The 22,324-nt window shown below is 38.2% G+C and overlaps 3 protein-coding genes across 3 annotated transcripts; all 3 read left to right on the forward strand.

The window, feature by feature from the left end:
* The first annotated feature begins 948 nt into the window (after window positions 1-948).
* LOC113750890 (receptor protein kinase CLAVATA1) lies at window positions 949-4,475 on the forward strand. The gene is made up of 2 exons (XM_027294830.1): window positions 949-3,684; window positions 3,835-4,475. Exons 1-2 carry the CDS (start codon window positions 1,092-1,094, stop codon window positions 4,191-4,193), a joined length of 2,952 nt encoding a protein of 983 aa, XP_027150631.1. The 5' UTR covers window positions 949-1,091; the 3' UTR covers window positions 4,194-4,475.
* An 800-nt stretch (window positions 4,476-5,275) lies between these two features.
* LOC113749761 (kinesin-like protein KIN-6) lies at window positions 5,276-13,096 on the forward strand. Its single transcript, XM_027293599.1, has 19 exons — window positions 5,276-5,822; window positions 5,929-6,134; window positions 6,312-6,435; window positions 6,559-6,653; window positions 6,901-7,036; window positions 7,747-7,812; window positions 7,982-8,044; window positions 8,173-8,223; window positions 8,345-8,427; window positions 8,508-8,622; window positions 8,958-9,000; window positions 9,087-9,283; window positions 9,409-9,537; window positions 9,620-9,685; window positions 9,789-10,092; window positions 10,528-10,691; window positions 11,321-11,454; window positions 11,586-11,664; window positions 12,774-13,096. Exons 1-19 carry the CDS (start codon window positions 5,295-5,297, stop codon window positions 12,870-12,872), a joined length of 2,682 nt encoding a protein of 893 aa, XP_027149400.1. The 5' UTR covers window positions 5,276-5,294; the 3' UTR covers window positions 12,873-13,096.
* A 3,234-nt stretch (window positions 13,097-16,330) lies between these two features.
* On the forward strand, window positions 16,331-21,615 carry LOC113749890. Its single transcript, XM_027293765.1, has 3 exons — window positions 16,331-16,672; window positions 17,415-17,500; window positions 19,085-21,615. The coding sequence occupies exon 3, from the start codon at window positions 19,212-19,214 to the stop codon at window positions 21,384-21,386; it is 2,175 nt and encodes a 724-aa protein (XP_027149566.1). The 5' UTR covers window positions 16,331-16,672; window positions 17,415-17,500; window positions 19,085-19,211; the 3' UTR covers window positions 21,387-21,615.
* The last annotated feature ends 709 nt before the right edge of the window (window positions 21,616-22,324 follow it).

Below are 22,324 nucleotides of genomic sequence, written 5' to 3' on the forward strand. Positions count from 1 at the left end.
TTTAAGAAGATAATTATTCTATAAACTATCTTATACCGCCGGAGGAGGAGGAAGACCTGAAGAAGCCTAGAGAACTACTACTTGTACTTGCAAACCACGCATCATCTCATCAAACTCCCTCTCTCCCTCTCTCAATCCCATGAACCAAAATTGTAAAGGGTGGTTTGATTCGAATTTCACAATAGTGTGTTTGGATAGAGTATTATTTAAAATAATTACTGTAACACTTTTCGTAATGTGATGTATGTAAGATAAAAAAGTAATTGAAAATATAAAAAAGATAAATTAAAGAATGTATGTATGATACAAGTGAAATATTATTTGAGATAATTCAACGATCCAAACACTTTAAGTAAAGAGTGGTCAATAATAATATGAATTTTTAATGAAACCCCATATACCATGTTTGTTAATGAGGAATGGGTTTTACATAAGTTTACCATGTTTGTTAATGAGGAATGGGTTTTACAACATATTATTATTTTCCCTTTTCATTATTTCCTTTTTTCTCCATCTGTTAAGGAATGGTGGCATTTCATTTTCGTATTTTTGCATTTAAGGAGACTAACATGACATTTTGTTTTCTTATTTTTTACATTTAAGAAGACTAAAGATGGATAATTAAGATAATTCTCCAGTGAGAAGTTGTTAATCAGAAAATTCATAAAAAAGGCCTATGGGCTATGATTCCCATTGATTTATTCTCTTTGGCCTCAAGTAAACATCATGTATGGTTGAAAAAAAAAATGGTAAACATACATACATGCATGTGTGGACATAATTGAACTTGAAATCCACAGCAGGTTGAGACTCATTTACCAAATACCCTCTGAGCATGCAATTCTCTTAGTTTATTCAACAAATGATGAAATACACTACTATATTAAAAAAATAGTATATATTGGACCCTTCGATTCTCCACTCACTAGCAGTAGTAGTAGAACAAGCAAAGCAGCAGCAGTAGCGCTTCTAGTCACTACCGTCTATTATTCCCTGCTACTGCTTCTACTTATTTGAATCAAAAATAGCTAATTTCGCATCCCCATTCGTACAACCTTCTTTCTTTCTAGTGGAGCAATATCTACAGAAACATGCCAAAATTCACTACTGTCAAATACTCCTATCTTCTTCCTCACCTTTTCCTTCTACTTTCGACAGTTCATGTCGAAGCATTTTCTGACCATGAAGCACTGATGGATCTCAGAGCCTCCATGCTTGGACCCGGCGGCTCCGGACTTGATGACTGGTCATCGTCTTCGTCTTCGTCCGCCAACCATTGCTTATTCTCTGGAGTCACGTGCGATCAAAGTACTTCACGGGTGACCTCCCTTAACATCACCAACCTTCCTCTCTTGGGCAGCCTTCCGCCGGAGATAGGGCTGTTGGATAAGCTCGTCAACCTCACTCTCGTCTCCACTAAGCTCACCGGTCCCCTCCCCCCTGAACTCTCTAAATTAACCTCCTTGAGGTTTGTTAACATCTCTGCCAACAACTTCAATGGGGAATTACCCGGACAACTGGTCATGAAAATGACTCAGCTGGAAGCTTTCGATTGCTATAACAACGACTTCACCGGCTTTCTGCCCACTGCGTTCGTGAACCTGCCGAAACTCAGGACGCTGAAACTCGGAGGGAACTACTTCTACGGGGAAATCCCAGAAGCTTACTCCCAATTTCAGAATTTAGAGATTTTAGCATTACAGGGCAATGGACTCAGCGGCAGAATACCCTCCAGCTTGGCTCGCCTTCCCAAGCTCCAAAACCTCCTCCTCGGCTATTTCAACAGCTACGAAGGTGGCATTCCTCCAGAGTTTGGCTCATTGAGCTCCCTCCGCCTTCTCGACCTTGCCGACTGTAATTTAACCGGCGAAATCCCGCCTTCCCTGGGGAAGTTAAAGCTGTTGCACACTTTGTTTTTGCAACAGAATAAACTCACCGGGCACTTGCCGCCAGAGCTTTCCGGTTGCACCAGCCTGATGTCGTTGGACTTGTCATTTAACAACCTCACGGGAGAGATACCCACGGAATTCTCTTTGCTAAAGAATTTGACTTTGTTGGATGTATTTCATAACCAATTTCACGGCCCAATTCCTTCGTTCATTGGCGACCTGCCTAATCTCGAAGTGTTACAACTTTGGCAGAATAATTTCACCCTGGAATTGCCCAAAAATCTCGGGAGCAACGGGAGGCTGTTGATTCTGGATGTCACGTCGAATCATCTCACTGGGACAATCCCCAGGGACCTGTGCAAGGGAGGCAAGCTGTGGAGGTTGGTTTTAATGGAGAACTTCTTTTTGGGGCCGATTCCTGAAGAACTTGGGGAGTGCAAGTCCTTGATCACGTTCCGAGCAAAGAAGAATTATCTCAACGGAACGATTCCCGCGGGGATTTTCAACTTGCCTTTGTTGGACATGATTGAGCTCAGCGACAACCACCTCACGGGAGAACTTCCCATGCAAATTTCGGGCGCTGCACTGGCAAGTCTTACGCTTTCTAATAATTTGATCACTGGAAAAATCCCTCCCGCTCTGGGGAATTTGGCGGAGCTGCAGACGTTGAGCCTTGATATGAACGACTTATCAGGTGAAATTCCGGAGGAAATTTCTAAACTCAAGAAACTCTCTCTTTTGAATTTGCGTGGAAACGGACTATCAGGTGAGCTCCCGGCTTCCCTAGCTGACTACCCCAAATTAACTTGCCTTGATTTGAGCCAAAACCAATTGCATGGCGGAATTCCGAGAGATGTTTCCATGCTGAAGGACTTAAATGCGCTCAATTTGTCGAGAAATCAGTTAACTGGTGAAATCCCTGGCGAACTTGGGTTAATGAAAAGCCTGACGTTGCTAGACCTTTCCTTTAACAATTTCACCGGCACAAGACCTATGGACGGGCTGCTGAAGTTCATGGGCGACCGCCCGTTCGAAGGAAATCCTAATCTCTGCCCTCCCCTTGTTAAATTCTGTCCTTCCGCTTCAAGCTCTGCACACGGCTCCAACCGTACTCGTACGTCGACGCGTGTAATAGCAGCCATTGTTGCTGTGACCTTGGGGCTGTTGGTTGCCGTGACTTGGATGATGATTAGGAGGAGAAAGTACGAGAAATCAATGGCTTGGAAGGTGACTGCATTCCAGAGGCTGGACTTCAAAGCAGATGACGTTTTGGAATGCCTAAAAGAAGAGAACATCATCGGCAAAGGCGGTGCAGGGATCGTATACAGAGGCTCCATGCCTAACGGCGTGGATGTGGCGATTAAACGGCTAGTCGAGCACGGTACCAGTCGCAGTGACCATGGCTTCACAGCTGAAATTCAGACTTTGGGCAAAATCAGGCACAGGCACATTGTGAGGCTATTAGGATATGTGCGCAACAAGGACGTTAACTTGCTGCTGTACGAGTACATGTCTAATGGGAGTCTTGGAGAAGTGTTGCATGGGACAAAGGGGGCTCATCTGCAATGGGAATCAAGGTACAGGATTGCGGTTGAGGCTGCTAAAGGATTGTGTTACTTGCATCATGATTGTTCGCCTTCCATAATTCACAGAGATGTCAAGTCCAATAATATTCTGCTGGATTCTGATTACGAGGCTCATGTGGCTGATTTTGGGCTTGCCAAATTCTTCCACAACAGCGGTGCCTCTGAATGCATGTCCTCAATTGCTGGTTCCTACGGCTATATTGCTCCAGGCAAGTAAACATTTCCTAAAACAGGAGTTACAGTACTGTATTTGCAGTTAGTAGTTTTCTACCTTATCTGTAAATTTTAATCGAAATTTCGGTATTTTCTTTTGTTGTTTGATGGTCAAAAATTTTTTTTTTTTTTTTTAAAAACAACAGAGTATGCATATACACTGAAAATCGACCAGAAAAGCGATGTGTATAGCTTTGGTGTGGTGCTGCTGGAGCTGATCACGGGTCGAAGACCTGTAGGGGAGTTCGGGGAGGGAGTGGACATTGTTAGGTGGGTGAGGAAGACGATGTCAGAACTATCCCAGCCGTCTGATGCTGCTGCAGTGCTTGCTATTGTGGACTTCAGGCTTACAGGGTATCCATTAACGAGCGTGATGAACTTGTTCAAGATTGCAATGATGTGTGTTGAGGATGAGAGCTGTGCCAGGCCAACTATGAGGGAAATTGTTCACATGCTTGCCAACAGACCTCCTCAGTCTGCTGCCCCTCCTCCTACCTTGCTTTGACGACGACGGCGACGACGACGACTTCTTCATATGTTTGCATCGTGTACTTAGTTGGTCTTAAAATGCAGCTGCACGCAGCAGGGCTTCTGGATTTATTACTGTTCTTCGGAAATAAAAACTTGACTTGAAGGAATTCAAATGTTGTACTATCAAATGTTAAATAATTTGTTACCTTCTGGTTTTCTGGGTGGCTGTCAAACATTTGAGGAGTTCAGTTCCTCCGTTGCTTGCTCTCCAATTTTAGGTCTTCTTCTGATTGTACATGGGATTGGCCGTTGCCTATTCGTAGTGTTAAATTGTTGATGCTCCAACTAGCTCAATCGTGTACTTGTGTGAAGCGTGTTACTCTCTTTTTTCTCATTATTTTCTTTGGAACTTTTTAGGTTTTCATTTCTTGAATTGAGAAAAAAAAGGATGACAATCCAAGGAACTCTTCCTCGCATGTTTTCTTCTTTTTTCAGTTGAGGGGGAAAAAATCGCAACGGATTTTCTGTCTCACATTCTGTGTTATTCTTTGTCTCATTTTTTATTATATTGTTATTTCTCCTTCATAAACATTATGTTTTAGTTCTTTTTGTTTCCTTATGATTTAATAATTATTAATTCAGTAAAAAATAAATACAACAGTTTAAAAAAAGTAATATATAATATAAAATTAAAAAATATAACAGAAAATGTATAAAAAATTTTATTTTTTATGTATTTTGATTTTTTGAGTTTGTTAAATTTTATGTATTATTAAATTAATAGTTATTGGATCATAAGCAATAATGTGAATAAATTCGTTGTTCATGGAATTTCCTTATTTTTTTTCACTTCTTTAAAACAAAACGCACTTTTGTGAGTATTTCCTCAAAAGCACAAAAGGGGAAAAAAAAGAAAAGGAAGTGCTGTAGCAACTTCTATAGCCCATTTTCGTCGGCGGAACATCTAATTTTGGGCCAGTTCAACAGCCCTGGGCTTCCACAAAATATCACCGGGTAGAACCGAAACCTGCCCCATCTCCCACCCGGTTCTGTCGTTCAAATTGCCGTCCTGGTTTCCCACCCCCGATTTCTTGCCGCTAATTTTCACTTTTTTCAAATCAAACATTTGGCGGAGATGGAGAGTCCTTTTCCGTGTCCGAAGACCGTTACGGTCCGCCGGAATCCTCACCGGAAGGCCAGGCCGACGCCGTCTTCCACAGTTCCCCTTCCATTACCTCTATCCTCGCCACCAATTCCCCCCGACATCCCTTCATTTCCCACTCAAGACATTCTTTCTGTTGAGCTGTCTGAAACTCAAAGACCTCGTGAAATCGACTCGTTTTCTTCATCTCAAAACCCTAAGAGAAAGCCTGAGTCGGAGAATTTGAAAGTATTTCTAAGAATTCGTCCCCTTACTGTTTCCCAAAATGCCCAAAAACAGAACAAAAGGGGAGGCGAGGTTGTAAAAAATGCTTGGCCAAAAAATCCTAAAGCCAAACACTTGCCAAAAAATAAAGTGAAAAACAGCAATGAGATTTGCGTGACGGTCAATGATCCGCACTCTGTTACAATTTCACCTCCTAGTAGTTTGCAGGAAAGTAAGCGCATCAAGTCTGTGGTCTATGAAGGATTCTCTCACGTTTTCTCTAATGAATCATCTCAGGTTACTTCTATCTTTCTTTATCAGCTATAAGGTTCGTTCTGATCGAGTGGTTGTAATGCTTGAGAAAACTGTTGACTATTTGGACGGGTTTTCTTCGGTTTTGCAGGCTGAAGTGTATCAGAAGTTAGTGCATCCATTGGTTGAGGATTTTTTGAGGGGAAAGAGTGGAATGTTGGCCGCATTAGGTCCAACTGGCTCGGGAAAGACGCATACAGTTTTTGGGTGTATTAGAGAGCCTGGTATGGTACCTCTAGCCCTGCGTCGCATATTCTCAGAGGACAAAAGCAATGGGAATCAGGTTTCGCGGTGCCGGTACTTTTACACATTTCTTTATCCAAATCAGCGTACCCTTTATTAAAATTTCAATAATGTTTTAGTTGGAGTAGATGGATTGTTGTGCATGTTCTTGCAACATGAATGATAATGAATATTAGTGTGCAAGAAATATGAAAGATTTTTGTCTCCTTTATTCACTATCAAATTATGCAGGACCTTCTATTTGTCGATGTTTGAAATCTGTTCCGAGAAAGGAAAATCAGAACGGATATTTGATTTACTGCAAGAAGAGGGTGAGATTTCCATACAACAATCAGCAATCAAGGGCCTCAACGAGGTATGCTTTCTGATCTCCCTTTTCATCTGTGCTGCTGCAGTCACTGGTTTTTAGATTAGCCTGTCAGAATGTTACCAACATTTCAGACATAGTGATTTGGTTATTATCCTGTTTTTGGAACAGGTCACTATCAGACATGCTGAACAAGCTGAATCTTTAATTGCACATGGATTGCTAAGACGTGCTACGGCAGCAACTAATTCAAATAGTCAATCAAGGTTTGTATTTGATCTACTGTAATGTTTTTATAGCTGATAAAAGTAGAATTTTGTGTTGTCTGTCAACTAAAGGCATTTTCAGGTTACGTGTATGCTTGTCTTTTGTTTAAAGGCATTTTCAGGTTACCTGTATGCTTGTCTTTTGTTTTTTCCTACCCATGTTCACTGTTGCTCTTATGGCATTGTAGTATTGGTTACTTTGTTTAGTTTGAACCTCATCTTAAACTAAAACAGTACATTTGTCCAGTCGTTCACAATGCATTATCAACATTTGCTGCACCCCTAATAGTAATGATGGGGAGTTTGATGATGAACCAAAAAGCACTTCCTTGACAATTGTTGACCTTGCTGGAGCTGAAAGAGAAAAGAAGACAGGAAACCAGGTAGTCAAAACCATTACATAATTTGCAGATCAGTCAATTGCATTGGATGACAGGACTTCTTATTTCAGTGGCATCAGTACAAGGAGACTAATTAATTCATTATAAAAAATATTTCAAAAAGTTATAAAAATGTTTTACTTGTCTGGAATTTGGTTCTCAAAAGCTTATTACAAATTCGTTGTGTATGCGTCTGTCAACTAAACTTTTAACTGTAATCTGCTTCCCTGGAGACTGTAAAACATTTTATTTGTCTGGAATTTGGGTCTCGAATTCTTATTACAAATTTATTTTGTATGTATCTGCCAACTAAATTTTTAATTGTAATCAGCTTCCCTTGAGATTGTTGAAGCTTTAATATAGCAAGAGGGCTTCAAAGCTTTGCTATCATGAATATTACAGATTGACTTGCAAGATTCATCTTAAATAGTTTGTAAATATTCAGTTTACAGTTTCAGAAGGAAACATTAACCTATCATCGTATCTTGGTTATAGAGGCATGGACTTACATTTTCAACATCATTGCTTATCGGTGGATAAAGAAATCTGACACTCAAGCTTTGAATGTGGCCCTATTACAGCCTGATGAGATCCTTCAACTTGAATGAATTTGTGTTGAGTTGTCACCTGTGTAACATAGGTTGAACTTTAATGATCTTTGGTGAACATTGTTTTCATACTACTGACTTTGTGCATGGTTGTATTGATGACAGGGGCTTAGAATGCTCGAGAGTAATTTTATCAATAACACATCCATGGTTTTTGGGCTTTGCTTAAGGGTATGTAAGCAGATATCATATAATTTTGAAAGAAAAGAAAGAAAAGTCTCACATTCTTAAAAGTTTCTCTCACTGGAGATTGAAGAATTATTTGTTGCTAGTTCCATGATGTTGCTTTATTTTGTCTGTATCCATGTGCAATGATTTAAATTTAATCCTCAATTTTCAGTCATTATTGGAGCATCAGAAGAATCCCAAAAAGCCATTGCAAAAACACTTCCAGAACTCCTTGGTAATGCCTTCTTTTTCCCTGCTTACTTGTTTTTGTAAGTGCTCTGTTCTTCAGAAACATTCCCGAGTCTTGAAGTTACCTCTACTGATTAAATCATATCTTTACTCTGGCTATTTTTCTTGCCACAGTTAACCAGATACTTGAGAGAATATTTAGAAGGCAAGAAACGGATGGCATTGGTATGCAATTCTTTTATTTCCAACATCATGGGTCTCATGCTAAATGTTGAATATCTGGATCTTGCATATTATAAAGTTAAAAAATTCCACTCATTTGTATTTCTCGAGTGACAATTTTTAGGTCCTAACCTTGAAACCTGGAGCAGAAGATTATCTTGAAACTTCAAATCTTTTAAAGCAGGCATCACCATATGCACAAATTAAGTAAGGAGTTTTCTTCTACCGAGGTGGGCTTCTGCTTCTAATTGGTTTTTAGCTTCTGAACATAATTTTTTACCTTGCAGGTTTATAGGCATTGAAGAACCTGCAAAAAACAAATCTACTAAGAGACCCACTCAAGTTTTGCATGGGGCAGAACATAGCAAGAGAATGAAGTTTAGTTCTGTGGAAGCTTCTTCGGTACATATTCTTATCCATACACTTTTCTGAATGGAAAGAGTGTTCAGTGGCCTGCTTTCTTTGTGATCTTTTCTTATTTTGCTTGTATTGGACATGGTAGTATTATATGATGCCTTCAGATATCCTAATTTGTGCTGATTGATTAACATGCTTGTGTCTACGCGAGCAATTGTGTTTATCCCTTTGCCGTTGTCTGTAATCTCTAGTCTACCTCTTTCATAATCGGATGCAATTGGTCACTAGTTTATAGTTCTACACATGACATCATAAACTTTTTCGGCAAAGTATGTGTTTACATGCATATGTTTACTACTCTAGAATTTTTCTGTTTCCAGATCAGTAAAACAGCAGTCTTTGGAGATCAACCACGGATAGAAGGTTCATTATTTTCTCCTAAGCTTATTTAATTTTCTTTTTTAACATTCCCCTCACTAAGGAGTGCTTGTCTTGTGAAATATGTTTAGAAACAAAGGATGAGAATGGAAGCTTAACAGAGGTTTTAGTTGAGAGTGAAGAACCTGTTAGTTGCAAAGTGACTGAAGGAATATACATCAAACAGGACCGTATTGAATTGACAAAAAGGGAAAGAGAATATCAGATTATGGTGAATTTTGCTAAAGCTTTATGGGATGTCCTGAAACAATATAAGCAAAACCTTGAGGTATTAGGGGTTTTTTTATGCTCGTTTATGTACTTTATCAGATATAGTCCATCAGTTCAGGAATAGTGTGCGATGTATTGCTTTACATATTCCATATTTCTAAACCAAAGCTTGTATACATGCAGATGGCTGAAAACGAAATCTGCTGTCTAAGAGACAACTTAACTTGTGAAAAACGAAGATCTTCTGATCTAGAAAAAGAAGTTAGACATTTGAGACTGATATCTTCTTTTCCTGAAGTACCTTCAGCTGGGGTACTGAAGATAAGAAAACTTCTTTCTTTTGCCCTGATTTTTTAATGCTCAATCTCCTAATATAATGTGGTTTAATAACCAGGTCAGTAGCTCCTGTTTGGTTGGTTTATGTACTGGAATTGATTCTTCTCAAGAACAGAATTATCAGGTACTACGTCAATTAAAACTGGCAGATCAGGATTTTCTTTTTCATCTGTTTTGTTTTCCTGTTTTCCTTTCCCCTATAACTTGACCTTTGAACCATCTTGTAGCACAATGATCAGAAAGATGAGAAGTCACGCACACATATTAGTATTGCTGAAAGTTCACAGGATTTAAAAGATCTGGAAGCAGTAGATATGCATTCGGAGGATGAAGCAACTTCTGTTTGCATTGCTTCGCAGGATTGTGTTAAAGAGAGATGTGAAGAAGCTGCTGAAACTGCTGGTCTGGGTCAACATTTTCAACATTTGAAGTATGATGAGGAAGATCATTCTAGTGTCAACAATATTAGGACTCTTATGGATGTGAATAATGTCCAGAGAGATGATAAAACGACAGAGACTGAAGGAACAGGTTTGATGAACAACATATAGCACTATCATCTGTGCTTCCCTGGCATCCTTATGCTTCTACATTTAATTATGGAACAAAAATACTACTGCCATTTTTCAAATTTATTTATTTTTTTCTGCTTAAGCATTATCACTGTGACAGTGAATGAAATTAACTTCATAACAAAGTCCATACGCAGAATAGTCTCCTAGAAATTTAGTTAACTGTTGACAGTGTCACATTCATGTTATGCTGTAATCACTCAACATGTAAAACTTTCACATCGTTAAACATATGAAATTACTTACCTACGTTGAAATTTTCTGATATTAGCCTTTTGCCTTTTGGTAGGGCTCCTTTTGGTGCTTCCTTGGCATTTTAAGTTCAAGATTATCACCTGGCACTGATAGTCATTGTTTAGTAGCTCCAGTTATTAATTGGGAGATTCTCTTGCAGATGATTCAGAATATGGTAGTAGTAGTAGCTGTTTGCAGTTGTGTGTGAAAAACAAAGAAACTTGTGTTTGCTCAGTGGAGGAACCTGCAATTTCTGCTTCACCTGTAATAACAAGTTGTGACAACTCTTCTGCAGTTGAGATGGACCCATTGCCACACGAGGAGGTGACTTTTTCTTTGTTTTTGGGTTCTTTTTCTTTTTAGTATTCAGTGATATCACTAAATTAAAATTGTGCATCTATGTATCTGCTCAACTGGCCCTTTGCTGCAGTTGGATGCTGAATCACTCTAAATATTATTTAGAAAATTATGAGTGAACTACAGTTTAGATATTATTACTCTTGGACCTCTGACCTGTAGCAGACATTTCTTTCCCTCTGCTTGCCAATATGTGAATGGATCAGGAGCGGGGCAGGGTATCAACCGTCCCTGAACAGTGTAACATTTTTTAAACATTTTGTAACTCTATATAAACTTCTTGTACATTCTTAAAACAGATGCGATATTTTGTTACTGTTCATGTGGGTTAAGATCTCTGAATTACATTTGTGCATTGGAAGAAATTGTTTTACTGGCAATAATCAATACTGCTGATAGATACATATAAATTCTATATAAAAGTACTGTTGTAGATTTCAAAAAAAAACAATAATGAAGATCAGTATAATTTGGTGAAAGAAACATTTGCATCTTTGCCTTTTAGATTAAGCTTGTGTTTTGAACTCTTTAAGAGTTACTTACAGGAAATGTGCAAATCAGCAACTAAAGGTAAATAATTTTCATGTCTGCTGTAGAAAGAGCTGCATCCATCAGCAACTGTAATGCCTAGGGAAAATGCATCTTTGGTGGAAGACACTCGGGACTGCACTGCTCTGGACACTTGTTCACTTGATATTTCCAGTTCCAGAAAAACAGAGAAGCCGAAAAGGTCTATTGGTGTAGATCCTTGTAACAATGTTTTATTTGCTATCACTTGTTGAATTGTTTTTTTTTTTTGCATTAGTAGCTTTAGTTTAAATGATTCATTTGCTTCCTTTCTCTTGCACTGTGTACTTTCAGGAGACTTCTACCAGCCTCGTCCACTTTATTGAAGGATATTGGTAGTGTTGCAGTAGAGGACGACATTGACAAGCCAAAGGTAATGCCAGATTTTACTTGATACGACAGCACTCGGGAGAAAATATACAGGATAACAAGTTAAAATGCCAAGTTACTGAGAAAACGTACAACATAAGCGCTGTCCCCCATATTAAAGAGAGTTCCTTGATTTATGATTCTGCATATGAACATATAGAAATATTTTTTTTTCCACACTCAGCCTCTATTGGAAAAAAGTGTGGTTTTATTTTTGGGTTAATCACAATTAATTCTCTTAAAGTATACCTCATTTTTCACTTTACCCATTAATCATTTTTTTGTTTCACTTTATCCCCTGTTGGATAAAATTATCCATTTATTATTCTAAACTCTTATTTTTCTTTTTTATTTTTTTTCCTTTCCCCTTTTGTGCTTCTTTATTTTCTTTGCCTCTTTCTTCTTTCTTTAAATCTTTCTCTTTTCCACAAAAAATTTTCATCTTAATGATTGAAATTAAATGATTACAAAATATTCAAATCACTTTTTTAAAATACAATTTTTTTTGCCTTTCAATTCTTTTAATTTTAGTTTTTCCTCTTTTTTTTTTCTAATTTCTCATTTTATTCTCAAGAAAATATTATAAAATGATATTGTGACCTGATTAATAATCATCAATTGAAAATTGTGACACGTGACATTATACAAAAATTAAAATTAATTTTTGATGCCTTTTAAATTTTTACCCAAAAATATAATTACAAATTCAAGATAAAAATTTTCGTTGAGATGGAGTTTTCTATTAAGAAGGATGAAAGAGAGAAGAAAGAAGAAAGAGAAAAAGAAATAAAAGAGAGGAAAAAAGATAAATGAAAAGTCAAAATAATAAAAGGATAATTTTGTCCTATAGGGAGTTAAGTGAGCAAAATTAAATGTTAGGGGATAAAGTGAGAAATGGGGTATATCTTAAGGAGATTAATTGTGATTAACCCTTTATTTTTTCAGAAACTGGGAAGGGAATAACCTTGATGAGAATGGTGTCTAAGCTATGTTTATGGGAGTAGGATGTAATCTTTCTCCTTGAAGGCAGGATACAAGTGAAGTATAGAAGCTTTATGCGGTAATCCGAGAGAGAGAGAACTTTACCAGGTTCAAATGACTATTATTGTGCAGGGAGCTAGGGGAGAGAAAAAAGTGCCTCTGGACACGAGGAATAAATCAAAGGGCAGCACATCTCTTCTTCGTTTGCTCAGGAACGATCTGCGTCTCTAACTGCACGTGGCTTTTGTGAAATTCTTTTTGCTGTGCAGCGGGATAAGTATGTCGCTTCAACGGACTTACAAGCTGAAGAGATTCCGTTTTCCACTTAATATATCACTATAGTTCAGAAATCAAGTCATCATCTAGCAGCTTTAAGATTGTTTTTCATTTTTCTACCCATTACTACTCAATTTCTAAGCTGCTGCTTAAAAAAAAAAAAAGTCTAGGCCTCTGAACTGCTTTTTGGGAAATGAAATTACAAGGTGGTTTTTACTACTTTCCCCTCTGATGGGGTTCACCACTTCTTTTGTTTTCGCAACTAAAGGCATGACTCCATATCTTCTGTGGATTAATCTTTCCTCAAGTCTAAATCTGTTTTGACACTAAAAATTTTCCCTCTCTCCAATCTCCTATGATGCATGTAGCTGATTAGTTATACGCTACTGAAAAATATACTTATGTCATACGACGTGAATTTTAAAGAGAGACAGGTGACAACTAAGAAATAATTAAGTGAATGTTGGTAATATGACAAATTTCAAGAAACAAAGAACCAGACGGGCTTCACGAGATGAAACGAGGACCCGACCAAGGTGCTTGATGTAAAGCTCGTTGACAGTATGGAGTATTGGGCCGATACTAGGGGCGAGTAGCATCCGTAGGCATCAGTATAGAGTATTGGGCCGATATTGAGGGGCAGTCTCATCCGTAGGGATTCAAGGCCACAATCGTGCACAGCAACGTTACGTTCTTTTTGGTTTTTGTATGAGGTAAGTGGCGTGGCAAAGGATCTCACTTCCACGCAAAGCGATGTACTATTGCACACTCTTTGGATTTTACACTTTTTTTTTTTTAAATGATAATTTACAATATGAGGGAATTGGCAAAGTTTGCAAGGAGATGTATTCAATGAGAATTAATTACAAAAATAATGGACCATAAAAGAATTGAGGAGGACACAGGCCAGGCGATTGGTTTGTCCAATTGAAGCCCATCAAGGAGTTTTGAACTTTCAAAACTTCTTGTTCCCAGAGCATTTATGACCAAATTAAGTTCTCTGAGCATAACTAATAAGCAATCAATAAGAACACGAGCATGTGCGTGAGATTTGGTTTATTTAATTTTAGTCAGATAATATTTGGTTTAGTCGATGATGTTTGGTTCTTTTAATTTAATTTAGATGAGATTTCGGTTTATTTAGATATTATTCCGATTAAGCTCCATAATAAGTACTCAATTAATTTAGATATTATTCCGATTAAGCTCCATAATAAGTACTTCAATGGTCTCCTAACTTAATGCTCTGTCACTAAAATATCTGTACTTACTATGTAAGTACCTCAATTGTCTCCTAACGTGATGCTCTGCCACTTGCGGCAGGCACTAAAAATATCAATACTTACTACATAAAAAATAAAAATAAAAAGGGGAGAGAGTTTTTGGTGTAAATAAATAAATTGTTGTCACTTTATGTTTTTTTTTTAAATTATTATTAGCAACTATTACCTGATATAATCTATGATTATGAATTATTTTTAAATGACTGTCTGCTTTATTTTGATGACTTTTTTAATATCCATTATTTAAAACTAATTCTTTTAAAATGATACTGATAAATTTACTCAAAATCTTAATAGTAATGCTTTTCTATTAATTCCTGAGAGCCCTGGAGGATAGCTGATACTACTACTAGTCTATTATTTATAGAATAGAATCTCTCCAATTCTTAGTACTTGTGGCAGCAGTACGAGAAACAAAACAGAGCTCTTCGTGTGAATTTTTTAATGTTGTTTTTCGCGATTTAGCTTACAAGGAAGAAATAAACACGTGTTAGGCCACGTGACAAAGTTGTGGAGACAATGACTTGCAGACAGTGACGAGGATAAGCTCCTCTCCTTTTCAGGGAAGAAGGCTCCACCTGCTTGGAATGGACCTTCTCTTCCCATCTTTTAAGTTTACCATCAAAAGAAAAAGGAGGAAAAAAAAGAGGTTTGGGGGGGGGGGGGGGGGTTGGGGGGAAGAGGAAGGTCCTTTCAGCAAAAAGCCCCACACCTCAGTCCCTTACTTCTTTTGATTTTGACACTTCTTTGGACTGTGCCTCAACTTCAACCCCTTCAACTCCTTCGCTTAGCTGTCTCCTCTTTTGCTCTTACTGATCATTGCTCTGCCAATTCAGCCACTTGTGGTCCCCCCACCCCCGGCATTGGGGCCTAGGAATACACAGCTACCCTAACAATTAATTACACCTTGCAATCGAATTGATGATGGTCTAGTTAAGAGTAGAGAAAATGTATGGAAACAGTTAAGAGTAGAGAGTTTACGCGAATTTGGCTTAGCTGATTTGTTTGGATACGGTATTATTTGAAATATTATTTGGAATAATTACTGTAGCACTTTTTGTGATGTGATGTATATGAGATAAAAAGGTGATTGGAAATATAAAAAGGTGGATTGGAAAATGTGTTTATGATGCAAGCGAAATATTATTTGGGATAATAAAGCTATCCAAACAAACCAAAATTATCAGAATTAATTTACTATTATTGATTCTTAAAGAATTTTTAATACTGTCTATGTGATAAAATTTGTTGTTCTGTTCACACCTTAATTAGTGTATTTGGATTGTAAATTATTATATATTATTGACACGTGTTGACTTACTTACATCATTAATATATTTTTTAATTATTTTTTTGATTTCACGTATATTATATCAAAAAAAGTTACAGTAATATTTTTCATAAAATTATCTCAAATAATTTACAATACAAACACACTTTTGTGTCCATATTCACAAAATTATCTATTCTGTCGATCGATGTACTATAATATATTATGGTGTAGTTGTTGATACTAGAAATTACATATACCATCCTTGATATGTAAAAATTAATCAGCATGAACTAGGCAAAATTGTATGACGCGCATATGTCTTTAGGATAAATCTTGCAGGTGAAAAGGAAAATTACAAAAGTGCAAAGCGTTCTCATTTACATTTAGCCATCAAATACCATGCTCGTTTATTTTGTGTTTTTTTTTTTTTTTGAACGCCCAAAGCCTTTCCAACTTTGACTTAAAACTTTTCCTTTGTGAATAATTACTCTTTTTCCATTTTGGTGATATCTTTTTATACTACTTGACAAACATTATTCGAATTTGGACCTTTTACCAAGCGAGTAAGGGGCAGAATGTCATGCACAAATTTTGATTTCTTAGCTCCAAGATTGAAAATGCAATATATAAAAGGGTTCATTTTTTCAAACAAAAATCTTCTACGACCTTTTAACTTCAATAAGAGCAGCCCCGACCCGGAATATCCCAATTACGCAAATTCCGCTTTATCTCCAAGGCACGTGCGGCACGTGGCAGTCCTCAATTGTGAAATGTGAACCAGCCAGCAGACCAGGATGAGAATAGGAATGTATTTACTAAAAAAATTGGAAAATTCCGAATACCAAATTGGAAATCACAAATCTCTCTCTCTCTCTCTCTCTATCCCTCTGCTCAACAAGAAACGTTTCATTTCCCCTCTCTCCCCAAAAGTCTTTTGCACAGAAAAATACAAAAAAAAAAAAAAAAAATTTACAGTAAAAAGAGAGAGAGAGAGAGATAGATAGAAAGAGAAAATTTCGCGTCTGAAACGGGAAAGTGAACAAATTTTTGCTCATATATTTACAGAAACTCAACAAAGGAGAATAAAAATATTTTGAGGGAAAGAAAGGAAGTGGGTTCATCAAAAAAGCCTGAAAGACTCAACTTTGAACTTGGAAGCTGGAGTTTGGAGTTAGGGTTTTACTATATTTTGTTCAAAGGTAAGGATTTTCAATGTCTTTAAGCATCAATTATCAGAATTGGTTAATTGTTTTCGTTAATCTGTTTTGTAATTTTCGTGTTTTGGCTAGGTTTGGAACTTAGAGTTTTTGAAGTTAGGGTTTTTCCATTTCTGAAAGAGGGTTAAAGATTTAATTTTGTTAACATTAAGTACTGTAATTGTTTCGTTTTTTTTTGGGAATATATAGATATTTGTTTCCATGTTTGGGTTTGGCGTTTTTAATTCTATATATTGCTGCATTTATTACCTTTGGTTTCAGTAAATCTTGTACATCTATTTTCTTCCCGTATTTGTGTCTCAATTGGTTCATGTTTATGTTTATTTACATACATAGCCTAAAGATAACGTAATTGAGAATTTCATGTATGAGTTTTCAGTTCAAGGTTTCATTTCTTCTCTGTTCATCGAAAAGGTTGAACTTTCATGGCGGCTAGAAATTCAAATCAACACCTTTTTCTTCGTGGATTTTATAAAACCCTAGATCAGTTTTTCTTTGGCTGATTGTTTTTCGCTGAGAAAGAGGAGAAGACCCCCGGGGGGGGGGGGGAGACCTTGTAAGTTGGTGAAATGTGGTTGCGTGGTTTTCAAAGAAAGTTTGTGATTGTGGGGGTGTTTTTCTGTGTTCTAATGTTTCTTTTCTGGATATTTTGTCCAGTTGTTTTGCTGATTCTTCCTACCAGTATAGACATAGCTGCCATTTGACCTTTTCCTCCCTGGAACAGATTGCTGGCATTTGGTGATTCGGATTGGGAAGAGTTTATTTTTATTTATTGTTTTCTCTATTTGATCTACCATCCTTTGGGAACTGGTAATTTCTTTCTACTCAATTCCCAATTCCCAATTACCTCTTCTTCTTCTTCTTCTTCTTCTGCTTTAATGATTTCTATCTTTTTGTTATTCTTTTGTTCATATTTTATTAAGAGAGTTTGTAAAGGAACGTTAATGATGTAAATTTAACTTATTTATATTTTTATATGTGCTGCTAATTGATTCTCTTCTGTAGCTAATTTTGTCTGGATTGTTAATAACAATTCTTATGCAATCTGAAATTATAATCTAGCGATATCTCCAAGGACCTTTCCTGGAAATGTTCAATTGTTGTTAGCTTTTGGGTTTTGAATTGGAAAGGGATTAGTTGATCCAATTAGGCATTCAGTAACTCCAGGACATTGAATTTTTGGTGTACTATATACTAAATCTTTCTCCTAAGAGAGTATTAATGACATATTCTATGTTTAGATATCCAACAAAATTGATACTGACTTCAATTTAATATTGGAATTACTCAGACTTTGAAGATTCATTCAGAAAATTATTTGCTAGTTAAAAAGATGCTCCTGGTGTTTCTTGTTTGCACCTTCAAATTACTTCCTTAATTACTGGATTTATTGGCCCTGTTATGTGGCCAAAGCTCAAGACCAAATGGAAAAAGTGTTTTTAAACGTCTGAGAGACTCTTCTTCTTTGTCCAAAATTTTTGCTTCCAAGAGAGCCCTAATTTAGAAGTCCTCCGGAAAATCACGTGATGCTGATTGCTTGATGTTTGGGGATATTTTGTGCTGCCACTTTATTTAGCCTTCATTTTTTTTTTATGTTTGAACCTTAGGTTCATTTTTTGGTTAAATAGGCCTCTTATTTGGCTTCTGTTGGTGTGTAATGTTGCAAGAGCAACAACTGAAAGCCATGCTCCGTGTGATTCTTTGGCTTCACCAGTAACTACCATGTATAACTTTCTAGCTAGATACCGGTGGATATCATGTTGTTAGCTGTCATGATTGTGTAGCATGGGGACTGCATTTTTTTTCAATGTTTAGACCTGTATCTTTTCCTATACTTTTTCTGGTTTAACTTGTGAAAAATTTTGACGCCAAAGCTCGGAGTATTTTTGTCCTGAATGAGATATTTAGTCTTAGGCATGGTCTTCGACAAGATCAGAAATGGTTTTTTTTTTTTCAGAAGCATTACTATTCCATATTAATCTCAATTGATTCCTGATCTTTGATAGGGGCTGGTGTTTTTGGTATTACTACTTAAGGTCTTCTACATCAGGTTACCTTAATTTGGGTTTCTTCCCCCCATTTTACCCCTTCATTTTCTTTTTTGGCAGATGAGGTCTTCACTGAAGGCATGTACTCTTAGGCATGGTCTTTTACTAGAATCAGTACAATTTTTTTTTTTTTGAAAAATTCCTAAATTAGAAACCTGTTTATTTGTCTCTTTAGTTTGGAAGAATGAGCCCTAGTTTAGGCATGTGTTTATTTGCCAAATATCTTTCCATTGACTTGGAAATGGCAATTTGATGTACTTTTCTGTTTCTCAATATTGAAGAATGAATTTGGAGTGCCAATAAGAGTTGCTCTTCTGTGTCTCAATTATGGTATGTTGTTTTGCAGGGGATCAGCGAAAGGGTTTGCTTGGCATTTCTTTGTTGCGTGGTTTGTCATTTCACCCAAGGATATCATGACATGGCTGGGATGTTTTTGAGTCCCAGAAGTTCTCTCATGTCAGATCTGTAATAAGATGGAGACCCATGCATGCTGTCCAGAAAGTAGCTCCCCAATACAAATTTGCAGTTCCACAGTAGTAAAACAAGATACTCCCATTGAGCAGATTAGTGGGTCTAGGTTAGAGTACACTAGTGATGCAGAGCAACATCAGAAAATTGGAAGTGCTCCTAAGAAATTGGAGGTAGACAGAGACTCGGGGGTATCAGAAGATGCTGCAAATGCTGTGGGTGGTGCTTCAGAATCGGGATTACAGGGAAACACTGATACGGAAATCCAAGACCCTTGTAGGAAAACTTCCTCTCTCGGTGATGTTAGTGCAGTTAAGTCTGGGGGAAAAAGTGGGATTAGTGATTGTACGGCTGCAAATGACCACAGAAGCACAGTAGTTCGTGGCAAATGTGGAACTGATGAGTGTGGAACATTTTTGTCTAGGATAGAAGGTGTTAGGGAGATTGACAGAGTTGAGGAGCACATTAGTGATGAAAGTGAGGATCATCCAGCTGAGTTTTCGGAATCTGGTAGAGATCCTAATGTGGTTCCAAATAGATCTGACACTGATCTAGATTATGATAATTTCGATGCAATAGAAGTTGCTCGACTAGTTGCCATAGAGGTGAAGAGAGAAGTGGACTGCAGAGAAAATAGCGGCTCTTCTTCTGATAGAGTACCAGGAGGTGAAATTCAGCAGCCAGACAGCCCAGACTCTGCATGTGGGCCTCAAAAACATGCCCAGGAAGACTCAGCTGGGGAGGTGCCAACTGCACCAGATCTGGCAGCTGAAGCTTCATCACTTAGGGAAGAAGAGCGAGCAACTAGTGCAGGAAGTCTGGATGCTGAACCAATAAATGGGGGGCCTGAAATGGAATGCTCTCAGGTCACTGATGTGGCTCAAGAATTACCGGCCAATCCTGAAAGAGGTCTTTGCAATTTTGACTTGAATCAGGAAGTTTGCTCAGATGATGTAGATCGCCCGGAAAATCCAAGCTCTATGCCTATTTCCATTGTTTCTGCTTCAAGGGCTGCAGCAGCTCCTGGAATGCCAGTTGCACCACTGCAGTTTGAGGGTGCTCTTGGATGGAAAGGATCTGCTGCCACAAGTGCTTTCCGCCCAGCATCACCTCGCCGAATTCCTGAAGCAGATAAGGCTCATTCAACTGGAGGAAGCAACAGTAGCTCAAAACAGCGTGATGGCTGTTTGGATATTGATCTGAATGCAGATGAAAGTTTATATGAAAAACCTACAGATCCTTTGTTGCAAAAACAGATTCCAGTGTCATCTGGGTTGCCTTCCGGGGAATCTTCTGTTGAAGCAAGTCCAAGACGATTAGAAAGGATTGAATTGGATCTCAACCGTGTGAGTGATGATGGTGTTGCTCCATCGGACTGGCGGACAGAGGGACTGGTCCTTCAGCAGAGGAATGGCTATCAGAGTCGATCTCCTTCATCATCATCATCGTCTAGGCAACCTTCTCTGAGGAATATTGATCTGAATCTGAGCGATCAGCCATCTTCCATGAATGACTCTTCAGATCATCCCTTTCTAAGCAAGTTATCTCAAAGTTTTAACGCACCTGGTGCCAAAAGATCTGATGACTCTGTGATATCCATCATGGGCATGCGGGTGGAGGTGAACCGAAAAGATCCTCAATCTCTGCCTTCACTGAATGGGAGGAGTCTAGAGCCTGCACTTGATGCCAATGTGGGAAGAACAGGGGGTCTTCTTGGACCTACTGTTCCATATACTCATTCTCCAGTATATGGTTACAGTGGGCCCACTGTGGCTTTCTCCTCAGCAATGTATGGGCCTGGTGGCCCCATTCCATACATGTTGGATTCTAGAGGAACGCCTATCCCTCAAGTTATGGGCTCGGCTCCAGCTCTTCCTCCTGTCTTTTCCCACCAGCCAATTTTACTGGGCATGACTGGCACACCTGCTTTAAATGGAGCTGGGCCTCCTCGGAATAGCTTTGACCTGAACTCCGGTCTGATACTTGAGGGAGGAAACAGAGACACTGGAGGCTTAAGACAATATTTGAACCCAGGACAGCCCAGGTTGATGGATGACCCCTTCAATTCTACTAATTCACAAGCATCGACGAGTTCGGGTGCTGGTGTGAAACGCAAAGAACCAGATAGCGGGTGGGAGCTTTACCCAAGTATTAAACACAATCCACCCCCATGGAAATAGTGTGAAGTTTCCCTTTCTTGGTATGAATGAACACGGGTAGTGGACTTACAGCCTAAGTTATCGAGATAGGAGGAATTTGTACAAACAGTTTAGGAGGTGGCGGCGGGTTTGACAGAATTGAATAAAGAGGGGGATAGCGGAGAGGTCATATGATTTATGAAATTTATGCCCAAAAGGTGATTAGGTTTTAGGCTTAATTGTTTCACAATGTCTAAAAGAATTTCTTGCTTTTTCTCTTGCATTCCATAGAAAGCCATTGTTGCTACAGAGAACTGTGTTAGTTGTAGCCCTGATCCTTAATATATATCAACGAAAGTTTTACAGGAGGGGGTACCAATCAGGCATTGTGCACTCTCACAATGCCAGCCATATATGTCTCTGGTGGACAACCTGGAATACAAACACAGAAATTCACATGGATGGTGGTCTTTTCTGATACCCATGTTTCTCTTGACCGTTAGTTTTGTCATCAGTTTGACTGCTAACTAGGAAAGCCATCTGCTCTGCCTTAAAATTTGTTTCCGTCTGCCCGAAAGTTCTGTCGGACCGATCATATTCTGCGACCGACAAAGCGACAAACCAGGTCTGTTTGGTAACTCTATTTAAGGCTCGTAAACTCCCATCCATGAACTGGCCGCGTCAGGTTTGAACTCTTCGCAAGTCTAGTCTTTGAAGTTTTGAAGTTCTTCACGAGTCTAGACCGCGAGGAAATTGCACATCTGTAATTCAGAATGCATTAGATGAGGGTAAAACAAATCCGTTTCATTCATTTCACTAGTTTAGTAACGGGGTATCAAACGCTCTACGACGAAATGGGAAAGCAGGGACGACGATTACAGTCGAATCGGAGCTATTTGTTTGGAGACTAAGCAACTAGTACGATCATTATTCTTTCGAAAAAATTCTCGAAATAAGGTGCCGTCCTTTCACACTTCCTC

The sequence above is a fragment of the Coffea eugenioides genome, chromosome 10 (assembly GCF_003713205.1).
Source record: "Coffea eugenioides isolate CCC68of chromosome 10, Ceug_1.0, whole genome shotgun sequence".
NCBI lineage: Eukaryota > Viridiplantae > Streptophyta > Magnoliopsida > Gentianales > Rubiaceae > Coffea > Coffea eugenioides.